Below are 23,685 nucleotides of genomic sequence, written 5' to 3'. Positions count from 1 at the left end.
TTATGGATATACAGGAAGTTTAACTGAAACACAGCGGACTAAGCATATTCTTTAGTTTTTGTGTTCAGAGCTTTCAAGGTATCATGGCCTTTGCAAATTAGACTCACTCTTCTCAAAATATTGTAAGCCATCACTACTTTGATAAGCCTAAACTAAATTTATCTTATAATAAGCCCCTCTGCTTTCCTAAAGAACTGAGAGGATCCACCCTTTCAACCACTTTCGTAAGATTAATTTTACTACTTATCCTTGCTAAATAGGAATTGAAAATACTCTTTTTCTACTTAACATGGCTTAAGACAAAGGAAAAGAGCAAACCTCAAACCTTCCCTAGAAGGCATGTTCAGTCCATACCAGTAACAAACCAGCAAGAACGCTGCTTGTAGAAACCTGCAGACCAATCCCAAATAATAGAGACCTGCAGGAGCTTTTACATTGACTACAGCAGGTTATGGACAAACCCTAAAAGATATCTTCCGAGACTAGGCTGAAACTACCAAAACTAGTTTCTGCCTGACTTGGGTGTAAACCACTCCCCTGAATAAGAGACACTATTTACTTTGCTGTTATAAACTCTATTCAGGGAGATAAATACTTATGTAGCTGTCCAAAGAGTAACTTCTATTAAAATTTTCTGTAAACAACAACTCACCTGACCAATGTCTGGTTATGCAGATCCCACACTGCAATGTTCCCATCACTGCAGCAGGAAAAGCACACCTTGGAGTCAGGGCTGATAGCCAGAGCATAGCAGGCAGGTGCTGAGGATGTCAGCTCTGCTTTTATACGAGGAGTTGGAGCTGCCAGGTCCCATATGGATAATGTGCTGGCTTCCCCGCCAACGATGAGGGTGCATCCATCGGGCAGCAATTTACAGGAGCGGATGTAGTTATCTCTGTTCTGTACAACACAAATCACCTCAGTTATGTGCCTGCCAGTAATGACCACTAATATAATTCTGACTGCATCAAAGTTTCAAGCAGTGTGGTACTTTTTCCATTACCAAAGCACTGAAGAGGAGCCAGCAGATCTTAAAAGGTTGGAAACACCTACTTCTCATCACTAATTAGAAACTGCAGCTGCAGAAATTAAAACTGCAGACTCCTGTTGCCACAGTCTACTCTCTTTCAAACGTGACAAATGGCAAGTTTTCTATCTCATTACGCAAAAATAGAGCCAAAGTAAGCTTGCTTTTCTGCAAATGTACTCCATCAGTGAAGGTACCAACAATAGAAATATTAAAGCAAATGACCTTTCATCTGGCATTTAACAGCCCTATATGAAAATGTCGTTTAGTCTCATGCGCTTCAGGTTTTTGAATTTTTCTTTCAAATACTATTTTTCATTCACAGTATTAAAGTTGAAAGATTAAGGATTCCTGTATTGGTCCTGTATTTATGTTGGTCCTTTGTTGTTCAACATTATTCTTATTGTACATATCATGATGTTATTGTTAATTTGAGAGGTACTGTGGGGGACTTAGTGACAGAAGACCTTTCTACCTTTCCTTATTACAGCCTTGCTTGACTGGCAACAGTTTTTTTACAAAATTGATGATAAAGATCTGTAACTCAAGACAGAAAAAAACACTGCAAGAATTAGTTAACAGAATTCCTACTATGATATATTGTTTTAATTTGCAGCAAAGGAGCAGGAAGTAGGGAAGTGAAAATGTTGACTTAATCAGTCATTACTGCTTCCCGACTTAAATGAAGGCTCTTCATCCAGACAGATATACATGCCACAGAACAGAATACCTATTCAACTTCACTATTACTACTCAGCAATTACAAAATGATAGCAGTAAAGAAAGGATAAAAGGTAAAAAACCCCACCACATTTAATTAGATCTACACTGAAGCTAGAATTTTCATTCACAATACATATTGCTGTGCTTGACAACATTGTCTTCTCAGTTAACACTGCACAGACCTCTATGCTGCTTCTAGTGAGAAGCATCTCTTATTGATCCATTACTTTTTTTGAGTTACCTTTTCAGCTACCTATACTATTGCACCCAGTCCTTTTTGTACCCTGCACATGTGAAAATAACCATGCTATATATATATAACTAGTGGATCATGAACAAAAATCATAGCAAAACTTTAAGTGACCTTTGGTACTGTGTCACATTATTCCAGTATGTAGCTGCTGTCATCTTACAGAAATGAGGTTTTCGCTCCTTGCGTGCGCTTTTTTTTTGAGTCTCTGAGGAGAAGCTACCCTTGTGCATAAATTCCTGTTCACCTACCAGGCAGTCCAGCTGAGAGACAGGGCTCTTGTTGCCAGGCTGACTGATGTCCCAAACCTTGACACACCCCTTCCCACCCGTGTACACGTGTCTCGTGGGGTTGCTGATGGTAACTGCACACACAACTTCCCCGTGGTTCAGGGTGTTGATCTGACGGGCATGGCGAGGGATTCCTGGACCAATGAGGGCATCAGGAGGGAAAGGAACTGGCTGCATCTGACCATCTGCAGTAACGTGAAAGGAGTAGGCTCTTTTGGGGAAGGGAAAGAGAGAAGACAAAACAATTTTAAAAATCAGCCATTACAGAACTACAATGCAAGAAAAACACAGTATTTTTAATTTTAGTTCTTTGCCAATCATCTCGCAAAAATCAGAGCTACAGTGCCAAGTAATGCAGGCAGGTGAAACCTCAGATGGAGACAAAGATTCACAATAGAAATTTTCAGCTTGACTCAGCTGAAATATTTGTGTAATGGGAAAGCAGGGTAAATTCCACCCTTAACTCTACAGACCAAGGTCATGGTTGCTATCCCTCAGCCACTTGGATAATCTAAAGACCTTTCAGCCCCTGGTTTCTAGCTAGCAGTTGCAAGTCTCATCACCACAAATACTACAGCAGCAGGCAGCAGTACCAGGCAGTACTCATCCTTCCATGAGGCTTGCACCTGTTGCCTTGTGGTACCACAAGACCAAGTTTTGCTTGATTCCTGCACCTCATTTGTAACATCACCACTGCCTGTGCTCATATACCCCTCTTTCCAGCTGGTAAGTAGTGCTTTAGAAAATAGAAACACTGAAAATAGAAACACAGAGTGGTTGCACACAGATTTCATCAGAAAGCTGGTATCATCTTCTCATAATTATGTTTTCTTGAATACGTACATTGAAAAACCTGAAAGGCTCAGTTTTCCAGATACTTTTGGCACTTCAGAAATACCTTTTATTTGTAGTCATTGCATGATTTCCAGTTTGTGAGGGTTGAGGACGTGACATTCTAGCACTGAATAAAAACACTCCTCAGGGAAAGTACATGAAATTATTTTTTCATGGTCACTGAAACGTAAGTCAGCTCTGCTCAAGGGCAAGGACACAAATCCCAAGTAATAAAGGTTTCAGGTGCGGGGGGGGTTTCTTTGTTTGCTTATTTTAACTACTAATGAAAATGCTACTGTAAAAGTCTGGCTTTTGCTGTACTAGTTAGTTCCTTTTCTGTTACTTTGGTTGTAAGTGCATCTATAATGCATGCTTTTGATGCTGTTGTTACATCAACAACATCCTTCAAGAGGCCGAAGTGGATAAAAAACACTGAGAGATGAGTACTTTTTTTTTTGTTTTTCCACTAATAAGATGCCATCTCCCTACTGAAACATTTATTTTTCTAATATATTCTTTTGTTTAGAACTTCCTTTTATTTTCCAAATCTTCTTTCTTCCTCGGAAATCTTCAATCACTGTAATTCAACTATTAATACTCCATCCATCTTCCAAGAACCCAACAATAGATATTTCTATTAAATATTCTCTCTTGAATAATAAGCTAGTATTTTCAAGGTATTTTATTACATGTTCCCAAGTATCACATAGTTTGAAATGAAGGATCAAGGAAGAGGCCTGGTTCTGGAACAGACATCACAAAGCAACTGAATCTGCTCTGCTCCTGGGCATAAGATATTCCTTTGAAAAACCATGAGGAGAGATGAAGGAACTCCATAGCTCTTTCATACAGAAACTAAGACTGGAAACAGTCAATCTATGCAATATCCCAGTCCTTTCTTAAGTGAAGGGCAAAAAATGGTTAACAGTAACAGCTCTTTAACAGAGGAGAAATGAATAGTACATATGTATGCAATTCCTGTATTCATTCATGTTTCATGGTTGGGCATATAAGCAGAAAGCTTACTAAGAGAGTACACAGAAATAGAGAATGGGCAAGTGCAAAAGATGACATCTTTTTTTGGCACAGAAATGACAGGAATGGGAAATGTAAGGTAAGACAGGAAGTGCAATGTTCACTCCCTTACATGTACACAAAGCGTACAGTATATCGAATGCATTTTGTCCCATAGGAACCTTTTTGTCTTTTTCTATGAAGAATTACAGTAATTATAAAGGCTTAACTGGAGACCCATTCCTTTCTGCAAAGAAGAAGAGAGACAAGATTGCAGGTAGGTCCTACAATAGGTCCTACAAATCCCTCCTTTGAATCCCAAAGTAGGTATTCACTAAACAGATCAGACACGGGACAGGAGAGAAAGCAGAACAGGAGTGGCAACAAGGCTGCTTGAGGCTGAACTGTGCAGGTTCATCTACAGAATCCAACAAAAGAGTCACAGCATTAAAACACTGAAAAGCTTTACCCTATCCTGGGCTCCAGATCAAAGTCAGTTGCAGAGTATTTGTTAGCAGTAAGAGTACACAGAACCATATAACTTTGAAGTTTCAGCCCACCCTTGCTTTTATCATGGACTGAAGCAAAACAATTAAGCACGTATTAGGCAATTTTTTCCAGCATGTCCAAGATTAATAATCTACTTGTCCATGACTTTTTTTTTTTTTTAATTTGAAGGTTACAGCTTAAATGTTCTGTTCAATTCAAAATACCTAAATAGTGTTTTGAAATGCTTAGGTGCACACACAGAGCTCCTCAGTTCTTGCTGAGATGGTGTGTGAGGAAGACAATAGAAACATTTTTCAAGTACTTCCTGTTTACTGTAGAACTGTAGTGATTCTTATGCTTTGAAACATCAGAGGCCTACCTACTGTATTTTTTAATCATGTAGAATTTTACCACTATGTCTATTTTTAAAGAGGGGCTATACTAATCATAGAAGCAGTCCCTCTTTTTTAGCATTTGCTTAGTTTGATGGCCTAACAACCAGACCATTCCTTACAAGCCAAGACAGCTTTTTCTACTGTGCAACTTATCTGCAATCCACTGTAGAAAGAAATGGCTACACTTTGCCAAATCCCTCTGCCAAGACAAGCACAAAAAACAGTAAATGTTCCTGTTTTCTTTGAAATACGTCGCATGTAATGCTGACATCACCACTGCCAGCATACTTATGGTATGGTAGTCTAGTGACTCATCTCTGCTAGGTATTATGGTATAACTTTTGTTACACAATACCTTTTAACCTTGAAAAGGCTTGCATGGTTTGCCAGACTGACACTCCAGACACTCCTGGACAAGGAAAAGTGTCTGTCTCCAGAAGAACACAGGACTGGAGACAGCAGGAGTGCAAATGATTATTTGCAGCTCAAACACTGCAGTCTTTGGCTTCCTCTTCATCATGAAAGAGATCCTGCTACTTCTGGGGAGGACTGTACTTACAGGTCCACACCTACCGAAGAGTCAATTTTTAGTGTGCGAGACATATTCACAGGCCTCAATTCCCAAAAATTACAAGAATTTTCATTATCTAACCTCATAGGAGTCAGCAACTAGCAAAATCTGGCAAATTCTTGAGTTCCCTAAATCTCAGGACTTAACGGGCATGACTCAACCACCCAATTTCTTTTAGAACTGACCATGTAAGCCAGAAACTGCTGTTTAGTCTCAAGACTAGCACAGTTTTCTGTCTCACTCAGAGCATTCTGTCTGTATGAAAGATGGCTATCCTATCATTTATTCCATGATTATCCCTCTTTGGTCAAAGGAGAGTCCTTCCTTGTGCTGGGCTAACAACAAACAAAGAAAATTATCTTCTAAAAATGCAATTAAAATATGCAATATAAAAATAAACTAAGTACATATCAACTAATACATATTAACAGAATATTACGACAAGAACAATTATAGGACAAACATCTGTGCCTTTTGCTTCGAAGAGTTCTGAGAAATAGTATACTTATATTATTTCTGAATAATGGAAATAGTCTTCTGAATTACTGCATCCAGGGACTTCTCTCACGTGTGGCAAAGCAGTACTGAGAACCCTCAGAATTCCTATGCACAGCAACATGGTTAAGTGATACTAATACAAACCAGTTTCTCAGTTTAACTTTCAAATTTCCAAATAAGTATACAGCAAGTAAGTATCATCTGACATACTGAGGAGAGTTCAGGATAATTAATTCACTACCCAAGAATATAGGAAATTAACTAAACCACCTGCCGGCTACTCTAAGTATTCAGATTGATGTACAAATGCACACAATTCCTGCCTACTAAAGTAAGGTCTTAAAAAAAAAGCCTCAAAAACTTCCACTTCATCCGTTCAATTCAAGCAGACTTCTTTTACTAGCAGAACAGTACCCCCCACAGCAAAACACAAAAGCAAAAAGTTCCTTCCATTCACAACTGCATTTTGCTTTCAGCTTTTCTTTGTACTCCAGCTCATTTTTAATTGTAGTTATTACAAAAAAACATGAATATCTGAGTGTGTTGTTTCATCATATAGAACAAAATGCCAAGAAACAAGGATAGACATGTTTGTACAGAAATGACTGAATTTTCATCTTCAAACGTCACCAAATGATTCTATTTAGAGATAAATGGCAGGGATGCACACAGCCCTTAATCTCCTATAATACAGTAAAATTAGCCGTCCTTTACAATATCCGTCATGGTACATTCACGGTAAAAGTATGAAGATCTGAAGAACAGAACAGAACTGAAATCATGCAATTCCAAAAGAGTATAGTATACCTCTCCACAAACACAGTGAAAAGTCAACTTATAAGTAGAAGGAGGAAGATTTAACATTTACCATGTAAAGTTTTCCTTTGCTACTAAAATTAGAAACATATATTTTCAGCTGCTTTCACTGCCCGGGAAAACATGCTGAGAAATACATTTGTTCTCAATACTAACATTAATTCAGAATTTTATACACCAAGAAAGCAGTACTGTGGACATAAATCTGACCACGAATCTTGAAACTCTGTATTTAGTCCAAAATCCAGCTATTAGAAGGCATGGTTCACATAGACCAGAAATCCATAAGAATGTTATTTCAGCAGCTATAGAATACTAAAAGCCTAGTATTTGTTAGAAAGACTATGCAAAGCAAAAAAAAAAAAAAAAAAAAAAAAAAAAAAAAAAAAAAAAAAAAATTAGAACAACACACCAAAAACTTACAGTCCAGGGCAAATTTAAAAGCATCAAAACAAAAGCATTCAGGACTTGGACACCACACGTTCATGTCCAAGTGGGTTTTTAACAGGCTACACATTTTTCTAACAAGAAGGTCATTAACAGACCTCAGAATATACAAGACTTAAAAAAACCTGGGTGCTATCAGAAGTGTCTGTCCTTTAGAAAGAAGGGAACACAATTTTCTCTTGGGTGAAAAAACAGTATAATCATCACCATTGATAAAAAATGTGCAGCCTAAAGCATACACATGAGTGGGGATTCAATAGTTCAATTCAAAAATTCTCTGTAGCACTTGCAACAAGACTCACTATAACTTCATATCTAATTAAAAAAATCCAATGTGTCAGCATATTGGCAATCAAGAAAAAGGCTGACTTTGAAAATAAACAAAGCATACTCCACCAGTTTGCATGATTATATCTGCTCTCTACAGAAACTACAGGAGAAAAACCTGAAGTAGGTGAGATACTTGCAAATGCTGCAGGTAGCAGACAGCATCTAGGCAATCAAGACTAGAACATGAGATTGTTTTATAACTGTCAATGGAAAGACAATTCCACAAGTTTATAGAAATTTTAGACTTGCTTCACTAAGATAAGCAAAGAAGTAATTTTAGAAGAAATGTACAAGTAACATGACCACAAAAACCCCCAAACATTGCAGAACACATTAAATGAAGTTGTGACTAGGGAGTATGTATCGAAGTAGGCAATATATGAAGCAGTGTGAATAAAGTGGTAAAAACATTAAAAAAACCCAAGCAACCCCCACAGTTTCCCCCCACTCCTGATTAATTCAGCTAAATTACCAGCATACAAAGTAGAGCAGTATACATAGTGTTTTGAAATGGAAGTGCAATGTTCACTCCCTTACATGTACACAAAGCACACAGTATATCAAATGTATTTTGTCCCATGGGAACCTTTTTGTCTTTTTCTATGAAGAATTACAGTAATGATAAAGGCTTAACTAGAAACATTGCAGAACATATTAAATGAAGTGGTGACTAGGGAGTATGTATCAAAGTAGGCAATATATGAAGCAGTGTGAATAAAGTGGTAAAAACATTAATGTTTTTAACATGCTGTCCTTGAACAGTGTAACAAGTAGAACTCAGCCACAGAAAACTTCTGTGAACAAAATTTCTGAACAAAAATAGGTTTCACTAGATTACAATATAAAATATTGCAAGGCAATGAAATATGTTATTGAAAGCTTATGAACACACTTGTTTAGAAGTAAAAACATAGAGCCACTCAATTATGTGATTTTCAAAAGCATTTAAGTATGCCAAATTGTATGACAGTCAGCAAGACTATGTCTGAGTTTTAAATACAAAGCCTGATCCTTACTGCATTAAATTTAAATACACCACATTTGATACACAACACCAACTCATTGAGCCCTCACTTCACTAATCTTGTCAACACACCACCAACTCTAAGTACAACCAAGATTTAACAGGTTTCTCACACTGTCAACAGATAGCTAAGCCTGTTCCCAGAAGCATGGTGGATAACCACAAAAACACATTCAGGATGGCTTTCCAAACTAAGTCTGCTGCTTCCCTATTGTTATAGGAAAAAATCAGAAGAAAACATACTTTTGTTTTGGCCTGTTATCTGGTATTCTGTCAAGGATGTTTGCAAGACTGACATTAGAAGGTATCGCTAGTCCAAAATCAAAGCAAACAGAAATGCGTAAGTATATAATTTTTACCACAGCCTGTCTGACAACTTAGCATCCTAAAAGTAATAGTTTCTAAATGTTTCCTGAAACTGCAAAAGGAAAAATTAAATATAGATTGGTAAATAGACATTATGAAACATGAACATCCTGCACAGAAAGTCCAATGTGTTAAATAAGTTTCAAAATTTTGTAAGTAGCTAGGTAGAGAAAAACTACTCTAATTGCAAGCTCCTGTTGAATGAGAAGTCAGGACTGACTGCCAAGTGTGAACAAAGAACAGGTTCTAAAAGAGTGCTGAAAAAACTGTTAGGAGTTCTCTCTGCCTCATTCTCTCCAGAAAAACAGCTGAGTCAAATTTGCTCTTTTAGTACCTACATAGACTACTTGTTCAGAAATATGTAAACATTAATTGTGTATTTTCAGAGGTCATACATGCTCATGAGTCTACTGCACTGGTTAAGTTCAGGGCCAATGGTCTAGCAAAGCCAAATTACTGAAACATTTCATGTATGCTGCTGAACTTATTTTATTGAGACACTAATAAGTCACAGCATCACAGAACCATTTAATTTAATAACTGCTTCACCAATAACCAAAACTTTTAAATAAAAATACTTATTGTGGAACCTCTTCTACATCTATGCACCACCTGCTCCACAACTGCTTCATCATCCTTTTGCTCTCCAGCTGCACTCACACAAAAGTTCTAAATAGCTTGCTCCATTATGCAAAGTGTGTGTAATCTGTTGCTAAAGTAACTGCTCCAGATACCTCCTGTCATCAGTTGCAGACTCCCATGCCTGATAAAACAAGTGCCAGACAAGGAGTCTGCAAGTTTGCAATACACATTTATCCTGATGTAGTGCAAATTTTAGTTTCAACATATTTTTATCTAACACATTTTACCACTATTTACCGTTTAGTTTGTCATCCCCTTAACTTCCCCCAGAAAGAATGAAATTAAAAAAACCTTAACATATACCTTCAACAACTTGGAAATAAGTATATACATACCTGTTTTGGGTATAAATAAGTATATACATACCTGTTTTGGGGTATGACAACTACCATTTGAGAACTTTTATGCTGCAGGTTTTACCTAGAGAAGTCTAAAACATCCTCTTAAAAACAACCAGACACCATCCCCTTTGAAAACCCTGTTCACTGACAAATATAACATTCCCTCTAAATATTGCAGAAGTTACCAAAATGTTAAAAGTTACTTACGGTTTTCCCCCAGGAATCCCTGCTAGATTTGGAGGGATTCCAGGTACTCTCATGTGAGGAGGAGGATCAAACCCAACCTGACAACAAAAAGTGAATTAATCTTACACTTGGAATTTCTCATCCATTTCTCAGCAAGCCTCTTTTCTCCACTCCCAAGATACTATGCATTTAACCAAAAGGTGGCTTTTACCCACAGTATCAGATAACTGCATGACCCTCAACTGGGGGGCAAAACCCTGACCTTTTCCCTGAGCATTCTTTTGATAGAAGCACTCATACGAAAGCAGAAAATAATTTATCATGCATTCACACACTGAGCGTTACCCAGCAGTCCGGGTTAGCAGGGAGAGTCCTGTGCCTGGAATCAGAGTCCATGTCAGCAACAAGCTATGCCAGTGCTTTTCACTCCTGAGAGAGCCAGCACGTACTCAGGCTGGCACAGTGTGGTGCTGGAAAGTAGCTCTGGGCCCCAGCTACAATCTCAATGCCTCCACAGCATTCTGTGTGGGCACAGCAGCTGAGAGATCTCTCAGACACATTGTGGGGTGCAAACAAGATGATCCACAGCTTAAAAAAAACAACATTCTCTTTATATACTGCAATTTCACTGAATTTTTATATCTTGACTATGTTTATCAAATAATTCAAGCAGAAAAAGTTGACCAAAAAGACTTAGTTTTTCTTCTGAACATTATACTCAAATAAACATTGTTATTGCTTTAAAATGAGGGTGTAAACTATTTAGAATTTGTACATTTTCACACAAAAGCCCTGTTTACCAGTTTGAAAAAAATGGTCATAGAAACAGTAATGAGAAGTTGACAAGCGTAAATCCAACTTTGCAAATTTATAAGTAGTTAAGTTTAGGCAACTTTCTGCATAGACAAAGCTCATGTTTACAGAGTCAGGACCCTAGGTTATTCTGTGTGACAGCCACTATAACTAGCTACCAGGTTCCATTTACTTACTACACCCACAACTGCAACTATTCTAAACACACCTGATCTCAGAGCTCCAAAATAGGTACTGACCAATTTCTCAGGTTGATTTCCACAAAAAACCCCAAAAAACAGGTACAGAGACCCAGATAAAAAAAACTTTTACATGCTTCAAGATTAATGTGTTATGTCTATATGGAATACAAATGTGGTTCAGCAACCAAAAAGCAGATGTTCCCAGCTACAGTGAAATACTTTGTGTGTACCAAAACTCCTTTTCCATTTACAGCAGCACAAAATAATTTTTTGGTCTTTATTCATCAGTTAAAGCCCTGATGAAGGTGAAGGACAAAGAAAACATACATTAATACACTGAAATTCTTTGTTTTCAAGGTGCAAATTTGTTTCTTCAGCCACACAGCAAAGTGAAGCATGCAGTGAAGCTGTCAAGCCTCTGGCACTGTTATGAGTTGGGAATTCTGCAGTGCTAAATGAAGCATGCATCTTTTCTTAGTGAACCACAACTCACAGGACTGAGATTGCATGCAACGTATGGCCTACCATAGGAGATCTTCCATAGGCAACCACGGCAGCTGCAGCAGCAGCAGCACTCATCTGGGGTGACATATTGTGCAGACTGGCATAGGCTGCCCCTGGACTGGTTAACTCTCCATTCATGCCAGCGTGAGGTACCATTCCAAATGGAGCAGGGTATGGTCCTGGTACTGCCAATGGTGTCCGCAAACCTGCAGCTACAGAATCATGAAATTAAGTGGGTTTATTTATGTATTCCTGCATACCGGAAAGAAGCCCCTTTTTTTCTCCCCTAAAATACTTTACCTTCCTCCCTCACATGCTGTCAAGAAACATTGCCATAATTTGTCAGTACCACCAGCTCTTTTCAGTGTAAATAAGATCTACTGAAGTCTGAACTTGCTGATTACTTCCAGCAATCTCTTCTAGCATTACCTATTTCCATTTCTGTAATATTCCCCTGTTTACATTAATCTCTTCTTTGCCAAATTAAGCAGTAAAGCTGACAGACATGGTTTACACAGCTCATGTCTGAAGCAACTGTGTGTACCAGCCTGAATAACAAAAGTAAACTTCCCCCGGCATTTGTCAAGCTGTGCACTGCAGCAAATATTAGTAGATTCAGACAAAGACTGTAGAAGAGATTGCATGCAGAATAAGTACCAGAAACTTCTGAGAAGTCTTTTTATATTACATTCAGTCTCTGGATTATTTGCAAAAAAAGATAAAGACAAAAGTAAACAAAGAAGACTAAGAGACAGAAAGATATTCAAACTCCTGATAATCCAAACATCTGCTTCTCATCAAGCCCTCTCTTGATATCAAGAACAAAGCAATATATTTAGTTAGCAGTCACATGTGTAAAAAAAAGATTAATTCTGGAACCATAAAAAACCATGAGGTAATGCATTTACCAGCTTGGTTAACCAGAGGGTCCATTGTTGGAGGTTTGCCAAGGCCTGGACGGAGTCCTGGAGTTGCACTAGTGCCTGGGGCTGGCACATCACCTCGAGGAGTTGGTGTGCTGGATTTCAGAACAGGCGTGCTGGCTTTTTCATGCTGGTATCATTAAACAAATTAAATGAGTATTATTTTTAATCCAAGCCATATTATACAATTTATCACAACAGCAGCTGGGATGCTGGGCACCTACTACCTAGTCCCTCAGCCAATTTTCATAAATCCACACAATGCTGACAACATTAACTCGTGAGAGAGAAAAGTTGACCTTTTTGATTGCTGCCAAAATTAAAATAAGAAACGTAGAAAGTTATTTTCCCTCTTCTACTGAGATATAAAAAGGAATGCCTGAGCTAATTTTTTTCTTCAGGAAAATACAGTATGCATTACCAAACCACTTTAGTTTGAAATCATTAATATCTCAATTATTATTTGACACAGAAAATCTAACTGCAAAAACCAAAATACCACCATAGTTGAGAGTATAAAAAAAAAAAAAACAAACATGACACAGAAAATCAGATCAAATTATTAGGGATACTACAAGAAAAAGTCTCCAAGGAATAACAGCCTATTTAGAAGAGTTTAACAAAAAAGTCTGAAGAATTCTTAGTGATTTTTACATGCCATGGTGGTTTTACGTGCCATGTAAAACCATAAGTTATTGCTTTCAAAAAAACCACCAAATCAATTCTTAAGCAACTCTTGCTTCTTGTAATAAATTTGCAACTCATTTGACAGAAATGTAGGAAATAGAAGAAATCAAAACAAGGCAGAAAACACTGCTGAGGAAGAAAGCTCAATAATACTTTAAAGATCGGGAAAAACAGAAGGCAATTGCAGCCTTAAATGTTTAATGAGGGGTAATTTGTGCCACAAGTAGTTGCAGAAAAGTGGAGAGTCAGATTTTACAAGAAAGACTAGCTGTACCACTGACTGCTACCTACCAGACCCATTTCCTTGGATTTGAGGGAAGTGGAACTTCCTGAAGAAGCTGTAGATGCTGGGCTGCTGGAGGCATCCTTCTTCAGTAGGCGGGCTTTATCGATACCGTTTTCACGTGGTGAATGAGTGGGACTTGCCCTTGGGGAAGAAGGATCCTAGAAACAATGGGAAGGGAAGAACAGCACAGTACTGTGTCATAAACTGGTACACAAACACCACTAAGGAGTCTATGGGAGAAAAAAACCAAAAAAACTCCACCAAACTAGAAGAATTTAAACAGTAAGTGCAAATGACAAGACATTTTGTTATCTTTGTAGAAAAAAAACTGAAATCCCTTCATCAACCTAGAGAAGTACATGAAGTCATATTATAAGCAATCTGTTTTTATTGTATGCTACATGTAATCATAAATTGTTTTCAAGCACAGAGCTTGCAAAGCGTACCTATGAACAAACTAAAGCAAGTGCAGCAAATGTGGTAAGAGTAAGGAAGACCAACATAAACTGCAGTAACTTGACACAGGTTTTATCATGTAGTTCTCCATGCTCTGCTAGTTGCAATAAACATTTCAAAAATCTCTTAGAGGTGATAAAGACCTTGCTTATCTCTACCTTCAGAAGAAGAGGCAGACTCATGCCTTCACAGATTTTCACAGAGTATTTTGAGTTGGAAGAGACCCACAAGGATCATTGAGTCCAGCTCTTAAGTGGAATGGCTCATACAAGGATCTTTATATGCCATAATAGCTGCCACATTTTTGCTAAACACCATCTGTAATTGCCTTGCCACTTACATCAACAGAAAATCTGAAATCACCTCTCAGGTGATTATTTTTCTCTGTTCCAGAGGCACTCTCTGCATTTACTTAAACTTGAAATAGCCAGCCCCATGAGTTACAATGCTATCAGAGCTCTGCAGGTTCTCCACGCTCCTCTGGCTCATAAGAATAGCACCAGGGAGAAATCACACCTCACAAAAGGGCAATAAGTCTACTGACTGATTATTAAGCAGTTTCATTGTAAGCCAACCTTCTGAAAGGATTACTAAAATCACTAGTTGGACACCCCTTTTTCTACTTGGCTGACATTGTTTGGGCACCTTGGGCTACTGAGGGCACTTCTCTCCCTACCAGTTTCTCTCCGTTTCATAGACCTGAAGAACCTCACTACCATATTCAGGCTTCCTAAATCTGTGTGTTATATGAAATAAAAGATGAAGAAAAGGGAGCACCCAGCCCTTTACCTTGATGCCATTACCAAATCTCAGCCCTGGATTAAAAAAAAGCGTCTATAATCTTGTAAAAACGTCTACAATCTTGTAAAATAACTTCATTCTAGAAAAATGGCATTTCTGGAAAATGTCTTTAACATAGGAGATTAAAATACAAGCAATTTTTAAGGTAATCTTTTAAATAACAACCCTACTATGAAATACAACATTAGATAATGTCTTCCTTTTTCATTCAAAGACAGGAGTTTGAAAACCTCAGCCTTCCACATGCAGCTCACCACAACCCTCTACACTACAGGGCAGCTGTGAAGTGTCAGATTGTTAACTGCAGAGAGAATAGACCTGGACAAAGCAGCAGAAGAAAAAACTGAGAAGGCAACCAGATAAATCTCAGAGGAAGACATAGTACTAATAAAAAGGAGAAGTTGTGAATATTTCAACATATCCACAGAGGATTATTTTTCTTTTAACAACTAAATGTACTTTTCCTTTCAGCTTTGGGCAAACATCAAAACTACAAAAATGAAAAAAGTTACCTCATTGGATACATCTACAACCAAGTTATCGTCACTCTTGTCCCCATCACTGTCCTATTAAAAATAAATAAATATAGTGTTCATTTCAATTAGTACAATAAGAGTCCAGACAGAAACATTATGTATCTACTCAGACATTTTTTGTTTTTCCTAAACAAAAAACAAACAGCCTTTCATTAAGTTATTAGCAGTAGGGACAATAATTAAAAAAGAAACACAACACCTTATTTCTGCTATAATAGTAAAACCCAAGTAAGGTAGAACTAGTTGAAGAATGGGGATCTCATCATCAGTCAGCAAGATGGTCCAAAACTCCTCCTTTAATACCACCATAAAGAGTGTTATTACTTCTCCTAAAAGAGAAAGGTACTCTGTTCATACTCTAAACTTGTGTTAATTTAGAGAAAGTACTGTTTGTGCATGCCTGGAAAAACACAAAAAAAAACCAGATCTCAGGAAAATAGAGCTTTTTGCCATGTTTGATGAATCATCTTCCTTAAAGTGATAGTACCATTTTCCCCCTTTTTTCAGAAAGGCAAGTTTTGAAATCAAACGTTCTGGGAAGAAAAAACTTCAGAAATTCAAAGGAATTTCAACATTTCTGCCCAAGAAAAGCAAAATACTTGGATGTTCCTAAAAAGATATGTTCTACTGCAGCTTGTCAAACTGCATTTTGACTGTTTCACTTAGACTGATGTTCACCTGAGCTGGTCTACTAATGATTGCTGTTACTGTAGTGCTTCCTGGTCCCTCTCTCCAACAGAGGCCAGGATGCCCCAGTAGACACATTCAGATACCGAGATCTAGTGATTTCCACAGCACCCTAGAGTGTTTCAGTCAGAAGGCAAGTCTTGACTCAAAATCAAACAAAGAAATGAAGCGAATGTCAAAACTTCAAATTTTTGTGGGAAGAAGTTTGACATTTCCAATAAAAGTACTTGTAGTTAAAAAGCTTCTACCCAAACAAACCAGACATACAAGATTGCTCAACTGTCCTCCATCTCTTGCTTTCAAAGTGTCTGAGCTTTCACACATAAAACTAAATACTTTCTCTCACTTCAGGCCACAATGCTTTAAAAAAACAAAACCAAGCCACCCAAAACCAACCAACCAACCAAAAGAAACACCCACAAAAACTGAACTGAAAAATGCTTCCTAATCAACAAGTAGTTTCAACACTTCCCTTCTGTTAACAGCTGAATCTTGCTCCAAGAAATAACATATGAGGGATATTAGGGATCCAAAAGCTACAGGTCCTATAACTCATTTATGTCCCTTTTGACAAAAGCAGTATTTCCTTGTCACTACAAGAGATTAATCTAAAATGAGCTCAAAATCAGCAGATCTGTATTTGCTTAATTGGTGGACCTTCAAAAAACACGTATCTTCAAGATTAGAATAAATCTGGAACTTTCCAATATCCTTGGATATTTTTTAACTTGATGCTGCCTTTAGCTGTAAAAATCCATTTCAAACGAACAGAGGGCAGAAACATTTAAAATGTGGATTAAAAACTGCTTCTACTGTGCAATAGCACCCTTCACATATCTTTATGGTAGAAACACAAGAAAAACAAGTAAGTTAAGCTTTTCCTTCCTTTTTATATCAAGCATAGCTTAAGAATGCTTAGTCTCCAAATATTAAAAATGAAAAATGCCAATAGAGTATCAAACCCTTAAAGTTGAGGGAGTAAGATGGGGAAGTTTGCCAAACCCTTCTGTAATCAAAACATTGTTATTAGAAAGGAAATACAACTTGTAAAGCCATTAGCAGCACTAAAATATCTAATAGCTGCTCAAAGACATTATCCAAGTGGAGAGAAATTAAAATTGCCCTACCAAATACTGAGAAAATAAAATGGCACCTAATTTTCTCTTGGATTTCAGTAACCAAGAACTAATTAGTGATCTGAATCACATAAACCAGACAATTTGCCACATTATTGCTGTATCAAAGTGCAGTATGTTCTAATAGATTTGAATTTTGCATTTCAGTACTCTCTCACACCAGTCCTAGTTTCTTAGGCCTGTTTAAGTACCATTCTGTGTTTTGGCTGAGAATTTAGACTTCAAGTCAAAAGCCTATGTGAACCTTCTGATGTTCACTCACATTGTTGCACTGAAGTGTCTCTTTAAAACCAAGCAACAAGCAAGCTAGTTAAAAATGCAGAACACAAAACTCTGAACTTTCAACATTTCCATTTGCTTTCTGCTGAAATTGCCTTATCAGCCAGAAGTAAAATTCAGTAAGTTGGTACAACTTGACAGCACATGCAATTTGTAATGGTAATTATAACTCAGCATGGTAATAACTACTTATCATTAAAATTTACCAACTCCTCTCAATAACAAAATTCTCCATTTCTTACAAACCTGAAGTTTCTAGTGGAGTCCAGAAAGAATGTCACTCAAACTCTGAAAAATGCCCCAGAGCATAGTGAATCCCAAACAGCTACTCCTATTGAGGACTATTACTTCACAATATCCTAAACTACTGAGTCACTACTCTTCCCAAGATTTGAATCTGTGCCTCTCTGGCACATATATTCATGTACTATTTCATCTATAGGAAAGTTGCCTTGGTCTTCACAGCTCTTTTTCTCCTCATACAAGCACAGTATGTGCAAGTAAATTAATCATTTCCTTGACACAGATTTGCTTACATAGTGGCTGGAATCCTTATCATCCACCTTTCTCTTTTTGATGTCATTGGCATATTCAGGGCCATTCCTGCGTTTATCTGTGCTTCGTAGACTGTCAGGGACCAACAGAGAATTACTCTGTAAAGACAAAAAACAAGGTCAATCAACAATTCCTTTTAGGATTCCTCCTTATATTCCTAAAAATTCAAATTGATGTGATAGAAGTTTTAGAAACATAGTACCCACTTAAGTCTTTTAATTCAATTTAATTCAAAACAGAGTCCTCCAGGCAAACATATACAGCTCCACACATTCTAAGAAGCTTGGCTTGTCATTGTTCAACTTATCAAAAGTTTAGTTCACTTGTCAGTCACCATCTATTTAACTAATTAATTCAACTGAATTTATTGTTTAGGAGAAGAAGAAGGCTTGCGGTTTATTCATGAGCAAGTAACAACAATTTTATTATATTTTTAATGTTCAGATTACATCTAATAAAAGAGATTTACTACACAAGATCAGTCACTTTTAGAACATCATAAATAGATGAGGCTTTGATACCTACAGCTGCAGGTATGGACAGATAAACAGCAGCTTGCCTTTAATGCCTGAAATAACAACTATGCGCTGAATACGGTTATGCAGTAATCAATTGTTAGCTGGAGTTAACTCCAGTTTGATTCCTTCAACAAATGGATTGCAAACAAAGATCAAATATTTTTACTTCCAGCATAACATTCACTACTAGTGTGAAATTAAGGCTAAAGTGTTGCTTAATCAGACTTGATCTGAAAAACTGAGGCCAACACAGGCACACAAAAGACAAAAGCAAAGACTAATCTTTTCCTCAAACTACATAGACTGCTTTCATTCATGCTAAGTTATGCTAAGTACAAACTGTTGACCCAAAGAGCATTTTAGACATTTTTTAGTCACATGACAATTTGATATGCCTGTGATTCCCGATTCCCATCTCCATCTCAGTTCCAGCTAAAGCATTAAAATGTGTTACAATGAGTTCTTTTAAGTGCAGGATTAGCATATGCAAGAGGGCAATTTGTTCACTGATGTGTTAATGCTGTGAACAATACTGAATGGGTTGAGAAAAAAATCTCCTTTCACAAAGACCTGGTAAGCCTAGATCCTAAAAGCCAAGTACACGCTTAGATAAATAAATATAGGCTCACATAAATATATAAGTAAACAGGCGTTTACATCCATACACGTATCTCTCTCAAGAGAGAAGTCTAATACCAACATGAACTTCGGTGTAAGCCCTCAAAGGACATATTTAGATCTACCCAAGAGACAGAGATATTTACTTTAATATATCATCAACTTATACAAATAGCCAGTGAACTGTGCACTGAATAGCTTCCCCTCTAAAACTTGAAGACATCAAGATAGTTTTGCTCAGACACAAATGTTTAGCCCCAAGAAGAAGGACAAGGAAACAGGGTACATAAGGCAATCTGAATCCTCTTTTTCCTAATTCAGAAGCTGCACTTTAAAGCCAACTCTAAGCTCTTTTATTCATGACTATTCAAGCTAAACAAATGCCAAAGGGCTTACATAAAGCATATAGGAGGGTCTATTGAAATTCAGTATAAAGAAGCTCAAAATAATGTCTTTACCGAAATGTTTTGTGGCTAAAAGGTGGTCTTGTTGGATCATTGAACTAATTGCCTTGACAAATACATTCGGAATTTAACCCCTTATCTCCTCCCAGATGCACACAAACTCAGGGATTCACTAGTCTGAAAACCATTAAAACTAATTTTCAACATTTTAATGTTAAATCCATCATGCTTGTGGCAGTAGAAACATCTCAAGAAGCAGCAGAAACACCTTAAGAAGTAAAAACACCTTAAGAAGTTAAAATTTGACCAGAGGTATTTTCCTCTTAAGGAAGAAAGTCTTTTGGTTAAGAGATACTTTCCTTAATAAAAATAACAAAAATACCTATTTTTCTACTGAAGAATTTAGATTAAAACAATTAAAGCAAATGCAGTAAAGAGAAAAAAGTCAGCTCCTCACTTTAATTTTAAAAAAAATGTGTGAATAGCAGAAAGGTGGCAAAGAGGCAACACTTGGAAAAAATTTAGCAAACCTGCCATTTGGAGTTACAGCTTGCAAAATGTGATAACCCATACAGATAACTACTATAGCTGATTTTTTTTTCTTTTTTAATTTAGACTACCTAGACAATGCTGACAGTATTTTATACTGTTTGTCTTGTAGAAATTCAAAATTGTGAAATATAACATAGGAAATCCCAGTTCCCACTGGGTCCTAAACACCAAACAAAGATTATTAGATTTGTTTTTTCTCCAAAAGACTGGTTTCTCACACTAACATACAATTATATCACAAGCTTATTCTGCAAAACATATCCCCTATGATCATAGTTACACCACTTTTCTATAACTTACCACATTAATTTAAACCACAGTTCTCTGTGATCAGAGCATCCATGATAGGAAGCTGTTGTAGAGCAGCTCATTTCCCAACAGCTACATCAGAAATTGCAAATAAGATTGTGCCCTTTTTATGGCAAAATTTATGAGTAAACTCAAAAATTAAAAATTCCTGCTTTTTTTCCCATAGAAGTTCAAGAAAGTTCTAACAACTTTGACTAAAACCAGGTAAAGAAAAAACAGCTTGCTACTGTAAACTACCACTATAATTCAAACTACCAAATAGATAAGATTTCATTCAACAATGTGAAAATATGAATATTTTACAATAGTGTAAATAGTAAATCCAGAACACTGAAGAACAAATTAAAAAAATGAAAATACAGGAACTGGTAAAGAGATGATCATATATGCCTTGGGCTATTAATATCTCTTACCTTTGTAATGATAAGGTTCAGAGAACAGTGAGAACATACTAAAAGCCACCTTTCCTCATTTTAGCTCTGGTAGAGTTTATACTTGCTGTACGTCCACTGTCAAACAGGGCCAGCAGAAGGCAGCAGCAACAGCCTCACAACATTAGAGTTTCCTTATTTTCTCTTTTGAAGAGTGATCTGTTTAGTTCTCCTAACTAGTTGTCTACTAACTTAGTTGTCTACTAACAACTGAATTATTTTCAAAAGTGGGACAAGAATTTTTAATTTGGTTGTAATTTTTTAAAACAACTCTACAGAAATTTTCAGCTGGGATAGCTCTTCAATAATGATTCAGCTTATGCAAAAAGGACAATAATGTGTATATATATATACATATATATATATATATATATATATATATATATATACACACATGCAGTTTATATCCTAAAGAGAAACTGCATAGCATCAAATTTTATTTTGTCTTAATTTCAACAGATTAGATACATGACTGAGGATACTCCTTTCATACTTAAGAGTTCAGTTCATTAAGGATTACCAATGCAACATTTACAAATCATGAAGCTCAGATCAGAGGAAGTGGTCAAAATCAGTTTCATGTGTTTTCCTATCAGAATTACCAGATTGTATAAATGCTGTACAACAGGCAACTTGTGATCTGGAAGCAACTCTGCTGCCAGCAAAAGTTAAATACTGAAACCACCAGAAGGCAAATGCGAAACAAAAACCTAGTCCTGATGCACAGTAAGAATGTAGGTTCCCTACAAGGAATATAATGCACAGTATTCAAAGGCACCTCTTTGACTGCCACACTGCTCCCCACAGGAACCACTTCCCAACCTCAACTATGTGTGCCAGAGGTACAGGCAGAGAGTACCTCATTTATCCCATTACGCCACTTATAATACAGCACAGACAATTCATACAGAATAGCACATACAGAACTGACAAATGACTTCATGCTGATCATTACATCAATTAAATAACAGTATTTACATTACATCTGTGCACATGGTTCAACTGCACCTGATCCCAATTAAGATGTTCTCTAGTGCTGGGCTCCTAAGTCCTCTCGCTTCCCTTTTCCCCAAAGATGTGTGATGGCTTGCTCTGTGCCTGGCGATTCCCTGACTCGCTGTACATCCATCAGCCATCACAGCCATTTACCACAGCTAACAACTTGGCTTGCCTGCTGTGCTCACTAGAGCCTCTGTGTTTATTTTATTTAACCATGCATGGGACCTCTGCCCTGCCACTGCACCACACACAAGTGCTATCTACAGATATGCACAAATGGACAGGAACAGGTACAATTCCTTGCTGAGCAGGCAAAACAGGATCAAGTCTAACAACTACACCCAAAACACCAATTGCTCCTTGTTAGGACTTACTGACAGGAATAGAGTAGATGCTGGAAGATGGACTTTAATATCCCCCAGACAGGCAAAAGAAGATTGCACTCAAAACTATTCTGTTCCAGAATTATTAACTTCAATTTGTTCAATATGCTTACTGCAAACATGCATGTCAAAAACCCAAAAGCTGCCTTATGAAGTCAGTAAGTTTTTTGTCAAATTACTCCTGATGGAAAGCTACTTGACCTCTCCTTTTTTTCAAATACCATTTTAATTTATATTGAGTTCACAATCAGAAGACATTAACAAGGAATAAGTTGATTTCAGTATTTTCAAGCTATTGTTTGTCAAAATCAAGGTATCCATAAAAACTTTTACCAGACCATCTCAACCCCATTGCCCTTTGTCATCTACCTTATGCTCCCTTCTATCAGCTACAAACTAAACTGCAACATAGCAACCCAGAGCTCTTATATATGAGCAATCTCTGGAGCCATTCTTTCTTCAAAAAGGCCAAGAAACATACTTGTGGTATGCTGATCAGTATGATAGACTTCCATATAACAACTTTTATGAATTTCTTTCCCCCATTAAAAGAATTAAAACACTAAACAAAACCAGCTTGCACATAATATCTTCAATAAAGGAGCACTCAGTTCTTCATGCCCGACTTCTCAAAGACTGGGAGATGAAGAATAGGATACAGAGCTCAGGGCACAGAATATTTTTCAACTGTAGGAAAAGAGCATTTGCTTTACAAAACAATAGCAATATTTACGCTTAACAATGAAGGCAAAAAAAAATGTCTGGGAAAATTTATGAATATGTCCTAGGCCTTAGAAAATAAGCTCAGTATTTTTCATGAGGACAAAAGATAAATACCAACTAATGTAAATCCTAAGCACACAATGAAGTAAGATTTCACTGTCTGAAAATTACTACTGTTACAACAGAGTGCATCAAAACATTTGCATTTCTGTGCTGTCCAAACAGGATACTAGAATAGCGGGAAGACAAGTGATAAATGAAAACATGCAACGAGTTTGAAAACTGCTGCAAGCACGTTTCCTAAAGAAAAAATGTGGATATCGAAGTTCTTTTATATTGATATCTCCCAAAGCCTTCAGATTCAGCTGCAAAACTTGCTTCCTTTGTCTGGCTTCACTACCTGTAGCCAGAATTTGCCACATTAGAAGGGATGCCTGCATTTGCACAATAACACGACCCAGTTTGGGACAGTTAAGAGATAAATCAGCCAAAACCCACCAGCCATTACCCACCAAGGCACACAATTTAAACCTGACAACACAGTTTTAGCATTCATGTAGGAAGTATACTATTATTACTAACTTACAAGTTACTCATTACACAAATGAGTGCAATTTACCAAAAAACTTTTCTTCATTTTACTTTCTGGAACTTGAGCTA

At 37.1% G+C, this 23,685-nt stretch overlaps 1 protein-coding gene across 2 annotated transcripts in view; it reads right to left on the bottom strand.

Annotated features, from left to right (window-relative positions):
- The window catches only part of TLE1 (TLE family member 1, transcriptional corepressor), a 72,954-nt gene that overhangs the window by 5,279 nt on the left and 43,990 nt on the right, over positions 1-23,685 (bottom strand). For both annotated transcript variants that reach the window (XM_066568824.1, XM_066568825.1), the window contains exons 9-16: positions 18,070-18,186; positions 15,408-15,461; positions 13,644-13,796; positions 12,651-12,795; positions 11,764-11,954; positions 10,265-10,341; positions 2,252-2,501; positions 653-900 (exon numbers count right to left, since the gene is read on the bottom strand). In XM_066568824.1, the coding sequence (XP_066424921.1) occupies positions 653-900; positions 2,252-2,501; positions 10,265-10,341; positions 11,764-11,954; positions 12,651-12,795; positions 13,644-13,796; positions 15,408-15,461; positions 18,070-18,186 (1,235 nt within the window). The remainder of the gene's footprint in view (positions 1-652; positions 901-2,251; positions 2,502-10,264; positions 10,342-11,763; positions 11,955-12,650; positions 12,796-13,643; positions 13,797-15,407; positions 15,462-18,069; positions 18,187-23,685) is intronic.

The sequence above is a fragment of the Molothrus aeneus genome, chromosome Z (assembly GCF_037042795.1).
Source record: "Molothrus aeneus isolate 106 chromosome Z, BPBGC_Maene_1.0, whole genome shotgun sequence".
NCBI classification, from domain to species: Eukaryota; Metazoa; Chordata; class Aves; order Passeriformes; family Icteridae; genus Molothrus; species Molothrus aeneus.
This window is presented reverse-complemented; position numbering and strand designations above follow the sequence as displayed.